At 19.8% G+C, this 9,268-nt stretch overlaps 2 protein-coding genes across 2 annotated transcripts; both read right to left on the minus strand.

Annotated features, from left to right (window-relative positions):
- Positions 1–3,686, minus strand: PRSY57_0930700 (hypothetical protein; the record flags this gene model as incomplete). The annotated part of the gene is made up of 1 exon (XM_012907546.2): positions 1–3,686. A coding segment is annotated over one exon (3,686 nt), but the record flags the coding sequence as incomplete, so codon positions are not given.
- A 931-nt stretch (positions 3,687–4,617) lies between these two features.
- PRSY57_0930800 (hypothetical protein) lies at positions 4,618–9,094 on the minus strand (the record flags this gene model as incomplete). The annotated part of the gene is made up of 3 exons (XM_012907547.2): positions 4,618–4,734; positions 4,921–5,222; positions 5,398–9,094. 3 exons carry the CDS (start codon positions 9,092–9,094, stop codon positions 4,618–4,620), a joined length of 4,116 nt encoding a protein of 1,371 aa, XP_012763001.2.
- Positions 9,095–9,268: the final 174 nt, after the last annotated feature.

Raw genomic sequence — 9,268 nt, forward strand, 5'->3', positions numbered from 1 at the left:
AAATTATATATTAACACCTTATTTTTGAGGTTCATATTTTTTAAATGACAACACAAAGAGTTAATTACCCTCATCATCTGTTCAGTACAATAATGTTTATCATAATTATTATTGGGATCATTGTTTTTAATATCCTCTGTTATTTTTTTATCTTGTTTTGTTAAAATATTGTAGAAAATCAAAATATATTTCTCGACATAAGGAGGATTATATTTTAGTTTACAGTGACTTGTTATAAGACTTGCCCAGTCGTATACATGTAACATATTATTATATTTTTCCTGTTTTATAAAAGTTAGATAACTCATATCATATAACATGTACTGCTTTTTCATTTTATATTTGGATATAAGTAATAAAATATTTAAAATGGATTTTACAAAATTTTTGTCCTTATATATTTGATAATGAAATATATTTCTTTTTCCTTCCTTATTTTTTTCTCCTTTCATAAGAATATTTAAAAGAATTTTATTTATCTGTTTTTCATTTATCTCATAATTTATATTATCATTATTTTGTATTTCTATTGATTTATTTTCTTCATTATATAATATGTTTATCTTGTAATTTAAAGAAGAAAATAAGTTCCTCAACTCATTTATATAATGTGATATGTTCATATTATGGTGTTCTAAAAAATGACTTCTTTTTAATATATCTTCTTTTTTGTCCTTCTCTTTTCTTTTTATTCCTTCCTTGTCTGTAAGACATAACGAATAATGATCATCTAATAATATAAACTTATCTATATAATAACAGGAAAAAATGTAAAAAAAAACATGACTTAATATATTCGAAATATTCTTTTTTAAAAAATTGTATAATTCAAAATAATATTTTAATATTATATATATTTCATTCATATTATATTGTATAAATGTCTTTTCAATATGAGTCATGATATTTCCAGCTATTTCTATATTTTTATATTTCATCTTATAAAAAAAATAAACTACTGCTGTTATGTCTTTATTATTTAATTTGACAAGATTTAATTTAGTATATGCTGACACTAAACTTATAAACCTTTCATCGTAATGTTCTAATTGTATATATGAATTACATATATTGTATACATGTCTTTTATTTATAATTTTATTTTTAAGACGATCATTTAATGAATTCATACCAAATGGTTTTTTGTGTGAGTCGCAATATAGTTCTTTATTATACAGCTGACATAATTTATCCATATATAATTTATCCATATATAATTTATTCATATATAATTTATCCATATATAATTTATCCATATATAATTTATCCATATATAATTTATCCATATATAATTTATTATCACAAATAGTATCAACAATTGATACACTTTCATCATCCCATTTGTGATAAGACATACACAATGAATTCCTCTTCATCCTATTTATTATCTCTTCATTTGTTAAAACAACCCATTTTAATTCCTTTATTTTATTTCCCTTTTGCCTGAACAAGTCAGAAAAAAAAGACAAAAGAAAAGTTAAATTGTTGGTACATAAAAAAGTTATGTAATATTTTAATAAGAACTCAAAGAATTGATAATACACACACATCATATCATTAATGTGATTATATTTATCATTTTGTTCTTTTAAACAAATTAATGATTTACAATAAGAAATGTGATAATATATTATTTTATTAAAATGACAAAACATATCATCATTTTGACGTAAACAAATTGTGGATAGAAATTTTACAAATTTTATAATAATCATCATGTTGTATTGAAAAAGTACAAATTTTTTTTGAAATGTATCTTTTAATAATTTATCAAAGTGGGAAATATAAATATTTAACATTAACAAATGTGTATTCGAATATAATGAATAAGTTATATCTGAATATATATTATTATAATAATATAATATTTTTTTTTTATGGGAAAATAAAAAATTATTCTTTTTAATTAATTCGTTTTCTATATTGTTATAATTTATAAAATTAAATGTTTTATCTAAATTATCTTCTATTCCTACTTTTTCCTTTACCTTATCTTTTAAACACTTCCATTCTATACACCTTTTTAAATATGATAAGGGATAATTACACACATATATATGTGAATATATATAAACAATTCTTTTATCTATAAGACTCATTAAATGGTCTCCTTCAATTGGATCTTTCCATTTCTTATTTCTGACAAAAAAAGCATTATTATTATAATACTTTTTCAAAAAATAAACAATACTTACAAAATTGGATATATCCATAAATGTAGAATTATAAAAAAGTTTCAGTTCATTTATATTTATTTCTTTTGTTTCCTCATCGTTGCTGATTTGTATCTCCACATTTGAGAGATTTCCAAGGAACGATGAATCGTAAGGTGTGCAATCATGTACATGGACATTTTCTTCTACATCAGATTTATTTTGAAAAAATTTCACCTGACAAATTTTTAATTTATCATTTTTGACATGTACATTATTTAATTTATCATTTTTGACCTGTACATTATTTAATTTATCATTTTTGACCTGTACATTATTTAATTTATCATTTTTGACCTGTACATTTTTTAATTTATCATTTTTGACCTGTACATTATTTAATTTATCATTTTTGACCTGTACATTATTTAATTTATCACTTTTCACCTGAACATTATTTAATTTATCATTTTTGACCTGTACATTATTTAATTTATCACTTTTCACCTGTACATTATTTAATTTATCACTTTTCACCTGAACATTATTTAATTTATCACTTTTCACCTGACAAATTTTTAATTTACCACTTTTCGCCTGACAAATTTTTAATTTATCATTTTCCACGTGAACATTTGTTTCTCTTTCCATTTTCCCATGTTTCCAATTTATTATAAAAAAGGTAGAATGAAAAACATAATTGTACAAATGGAGACATAATAGTTGTACAATATTAATATTAATTCCCCACATTTGCAGCTTGTCGATGTGTTTATTTATGACGGTCACAAGTTCTACTAAAGTATTACTACATAATGGATGTCCATCATTAAATAAATGTTTGGTATTATTTGTGTTCGGTTTGATGTCTCTTTTATGATTTAAATAATATTGATTTGTTTCTATAATGTTTGTAATCATTGTTTCAAAAATATATTTGGATATTTGTTTTTGTTCTTTATAATTTAACAAGCATAATGAATGAAATAGATATATATAATTTTTAATATTTCTTTTATTAGATTGTGTTTCTTTGAGTATAGATTTAAAATATATGTGAAAAAAAGAGTTAAAATACAATTTACTGTAATAAAGAAATTTTTTTATATTTATAATGTGATAATTATGATATGGGTCTATTAATATTTTTTTCTTTTTTTGTTTTCCATGATAATAATGATTATACAAGGTTTGATTTTTATTGTATATGTTATGTTTATCATTTATATTAATATTTATGAATTGGTTAGTTTTTATATCCATAAAATTTATAAAATTTTCTTCTTTACATTTATTATAAAAGGATTTTGAATCATAAATATTGTCATTTGTAATATTTCTTGTTAAATAATAATTTTCTAAAAGGTTTATATATATTCCATATTTTGAAATGACATGTACAACATCTTCCTGTTTTATATGGATATTACATTTTTCCTTTGTATGATTGATGAAGTGAAACAGTTGTTTAATTTTCTTTTCGTCGTTTCGTTTAAAAGCATTTTCTATAATTTTCGTTAAAAAATTTTTCATCATACAAACTTTTCCTTATCATGGTGTAAACATATATAAACAAACATAAATCTGATTTTAATTTTTTAAGTTTCCATGAGTTGTACAAAATGGGAATCATATAAAAAAATAAGATAAAATAAAAACAATATATTTATACATCTACAAAAATATGTATATATATAAATATATAAATATATAAATATATATATATATATATATATATATATATGTAATGTATTTATTTGTAAAACTTATAATATTTTACATTCCATGTTATAGCCTTTGAAGAGTACATTTTTATTTTTTATTTTATATTTCATAATTAAGATCTTAAAATACATTATATATATTTTTCTTTTTTTTATATTTTCAACTTTAATTTATTAATAGAAGTTTTATATTTATAAAAAAAAAAAAAAAAAAGAAAAAGAAAAAAGAAAAAGAAAAATGAAAAAGAAAAAGAAAAATGAAAAAGAAAAAGAAAAATGAAACAGTAAAAAAAGTCAAAAAGTTTTTGTTTTATTTTATTTTTAATATTAATAAGAAGCGATGTTATATAATATATATATATATATATATATATATATATAATATGTTTCTTTATAAATTTTTTTTTTTTTTTTATGTATAAAAATATATATGTATTTATGTATATATGTATTTATATGTATATATGTATTTATGTATATATGTACGTATGTGGATATTAGGAAAAAAAAAATAAAAATGTGCATAATTATATTATATACACATATATATGTATGTGCATATTAAAAAAATAAAAATATACATAATTATATTATATATATTATATATATATTATATATATATTATATATATATTATATATATATATATTATATACATTTATGTAATATATATTGTTTACAAATTATAAGTGTCCTGTAAAAAGTTGCTCTTTTTTTTTTTTTTTTTTTTTTTTTTTTTTTCTAATTATTAAATAGTTGAAGAATTGTGTTAAAAGCATTATTATGACATATCTGCATGAAGTGTTGGTTATATAAATTTTGTTTAAGTTCATCATTAATATTTATATTTTTTAGTACCTGTAAAGGGAAAATCAAAAAAAAAATTAAAGAACACATAAATATATATATATATATATATATATATATATATATATGTATATATTTATTTATTTATATTTTTGGACACATAGAAAGGTTCCCATTTTTCCTTATTTATATTATATATTTATGTGTTGATATTGTTTGTTATATTTTTGCTCTTACCATCTCGTTAACATTATCGTTATTTATCATTTGTAGCTTCACATATGTAACCTCAAAATTTTGGTCCATTTCATCTTTCTCAACATCTAAATGTTGTACCTTACTTTTTTTTAAGACTAATTCATTACTGGTTATATTTTTGTTTAGAGAATTTAATATGTCTACAACAAAGGGCTCATTTCTTATTTTGTCGTGGTTTAGTAGTTTGGTTAATGCTAGGAATATGATAATTTTCTCGTTCACGTTTATTAGTTTGTCCAGAATGGGTAGGTACAGGCTCTTGAGGACATTGAAAATTAGGCCTAGAAAAAAAAAAAAAAAAAAAAAAAAAAAAAAATATATATATATATATATATATAAATATATATACATATAAATATATATACATATAAATATATTTATATATATATGCATTTGCGCGTTTATATATATATATATATATATATATATATCATATATCCATTGCACATTTCTTACCATCTTGTATGGTGTCGAGAGTTGTTATAAAGACAGCAACATTAGTCTTCAATATAAAGACGGATAAGGAATGAACGACCTTAATTTTGATTATATCATTTTTATAATGTTGTAAGAAAGTGAATAGTAAGACGAATAATGGTTTTAGGAAAGATTCATAAGAATCTAAAGGTAAGTATGTAAATATACTAAGAATAATTTGGAAAGAGTCTGTGTATAATTTTTTATTAGATAAACAATAATGATAAATATTAAATAATTGTTGCATGTTGGTTTTAATAATATCATTAAAAATATTATATTTTTTAAAATAACTTTTTAGTACACATATAATACCATTAACATTTCCAATGGTACTTTTCCATAAGTCCATTTCATATAAATGATTTAATATTTTGATATGTATTTTTTGTATAGTAAAAGTATTATCTACTATAATGGATAATATTTGGAATACATAAGGGATAAAATCATGTATATAAACTTGTAGAATTTGTGAGAATGTTGTAATAATAACATCTTCAATTTGTTGTATATGCTGTTGTACTTGCGATTTATATATTAAGGATATAATAATTGTTAATAATTCAAATAAATAATGATTAAATAATGGATTATGAGAATCATTAATTATTAGTTTAATAATATTATCTATAATTAATAATACCATAACATAAAAATCTGATATCTTATATGTAAAAATAAGAAATATTCTTAATATAGTAATTAATATATATTCATTTAATATTTTATTATGTACATTATATTTTAATAAAAATAATAATCTGTTTAATATACGTTGTACCATATTACTTTCCAAAAGTATTTTATAAATATTTTCATTTAACGTTTGATTTAATATTCTATTTATACATAAGCAAGCATAATTATGTATCATAATTTTTTCATTATATAATAAGAAATGTAGGAATAGGAAAATATCTAAAGCATTATTTGTCGTACAAATGTTTCTGTTATTTAATAAATATTTTAATATGGATAGTAAATAAATACAATTTGGAGTATTAAACATATCATCATCTCTTAACCACACACACTTATTACTATTCATGTTGTTATGCATGTTGTTATTCATGTTGTTATTCATGTTGTTATGCATGTTGCTATTCATGTTGTTATGCATGTTGCTATTCATGTTGATCATATTATTATTATTATTGCTTGTATTCATTTGAGGATTCTCAAAATTATAATTTTCCATAGTGTAACACAATACATCCATATTATTATATTTCATTTTTATTGTCATAAGAAATTGGTTCATAAGATCCTTAAGCATATGTTCATAAAAATTTTGTGTTAAGTTGGAATGATTTAAACAAGCTATTAATTGCACCTTATATTCAACATTACATGCTTCATAACATGGATCATTTTTATTAATCGAAACACCATTATTAATATTCGACATGTTTAATAAACTTCCTGATGATTTATTTGCTACATCCATTCCATCAGATGATAAGGTTAATAAAGTGTCTTTTGTTAATATTTTATATTCAAGAATCGGAAAACACAAATGAAAATAATTATTACATAAAGTTTTTAAAAAGTATATAGATGTTGAACGTATAGAAAAAGAATTTACATTATTTAAATCATGTCTAAAATATTCTAAGTCTGCTTCTATAATTTCATCAATATCTATATTTTTTAAACGTATATGATTTAATACACGTTCGATTACTTTTTCAACAAATTCTTTATCTTTATAAGGATTTAAATCATTTTTTTCTAAATTCATATGATGTATTAATTTAATACTTGATGATAAACAATTATAATTATGACATAATAATATCTTATCCTTTTCCTTATATAATATTTGAATAAGAGAACATATGAGTTTAATTACATATATTTTTGATTCGTCTTGATAATTCTCCGATAATATTTTTATAACATCTATTATCATAATTTTGCATTTTATTAAATTCTCACTAAAGTGTTCTTTACACTTTAATAAATCATTCAAAGAAACATTCGCATTACCAAGCGCATTCTTCATATAATTATTATTATTATTGTTGTTATTATTATTGTTGCTGTTGTTGTTATTATTGTTGTTGTTGTTATTATTGTTGTTGTTATTATTATTGTTGCTGCTGCTTATTATAGACGTGCTTCTATTCATGTTATTATGAGCCCCAGACGGTGTGACGGCACTTCCTTTTAATACTGTTTTAATAAGATGCAAATGGTTGTAATAATTATTTAAAATGTCTTCATCATATAACAAGAAGGTGTAGAAAATATTAAAGAATATATCAAAGTTATCCTCATAATACTCCGGTAAATCTATCATATTAATATTGTAAAAGATTTTTAAGAATACATGCATATTCATTAATATATTATTCATATTATAAAAACAAATATTTAATTCTTCATTTATCATATCATTATTAGATGTATTAAAATTGTTTGTTGAGGTATTTAATTTTAAATTAATATAATTTGTATATTCATTTAATTTGTTATATAAATAGATAAAATATAATGTTACAGGATATTCGATGTGTGTTAATATAATTTTAAGGTCATATTTAGATACATAATCATTATTTTTATATTTCTTTATAATTTTCCTTATAATTTTTAAAGCTACATACTTTTTTTTAAAATGATTACAATTCATATTTGAAAAAATATTCATAATATTATTATGAAATAATGTGTTGGTATCAATAGATTTTATATTATTATTATAGTCTTTGCTTATGCTTCCCTTCCCTCTAAAATCAAAGTTGGTTGTTGTTAATCCTGATAAGTTCTCATAATAATTACCATTATTAATTTGATTAGTGTTCATATTACCACTAATATGGTTATTATTATTATTATTATTATTATTATTATTTAGGGTGGGTAGACCCTCAGGAGATATATTATATAGAAGAGCATCATTCAACATAAACAAATTATATTTATCCCCTGATTTATATATCCTTTTTGTATTATTAATATAATTAATTATATCATCATTCAACGAATTGTTTCTATTAATTATAATATTTTTTATAGTTTCTAGATTTTGTAGAATTTTATTATATTCTATGAAAAAATTATGTTGATTTATATTTTGTAAGATTTCCTTATTTTGTATATATAACATAATACATTCTATAATTTTGAAAGTATCTTGATTTTTTTTTTTTTCTTCATTATTAAATATATGTACTAAATCTATATAATTATAATCATTAATATATAATATGATAATATAAAAAAGTAAATAATCATAATCATCACAAATATTAAATTTCAATAAATTCACTAAAATCTCGAAAAAATATTTCTGCAAGCTTTTAATATCTTCATTATTTATATCTAATAATACATGTAAACAAATATGTTTTATAAATATACACATATCAGTACTTAGTTCCATATTTTCTAAATTACTATGTACACTCTTCTTTATAAAATTCTTTATACTAATCAACATACTCACCTTAACATTCCTATTTAAACTACTATCATAAACATTCTTATTCTCGTTTTTTTCATTATATGGATACATAATTAATTTTAACAATATTTTTATATATTCTTCTTTATTACTATCATTATATAAGTTATTTATCTTCTCCTCACTATATTTTACATCTTCAAAACTTGAGGACACACTCTGTGTAAATATGCTTATAATATCCTTCTCCAGTTGGCTCTCCATATTTTTCGATCACCAGAAAAAAAAATAAAATAAAAAAATAAAATAAAAAAATAAAATAAAAAAAAAAAATAAAAAAAAAAAAAAAAAAAAAAAAAAAAAAAAAAAAAATAAAAAAAAAAAATAAAAAAAAAAATAAAAAAAAAAATAAATAATTAAAAAATTATAAAATTTAAT

Source organism: Plasmodium reichenowi, chromosome 9 (assembly GCF_001601855.1).
Source record: "Plasmodium reichenowi strain SY57 chromosome 9, whole genome shotgun sequence".
NCBI lineage: Eukaryota > Apicomplexa > Aconoidasida > Haemosporida > Plasmodiidae > Plasmodium > Plasmodium reichenowi.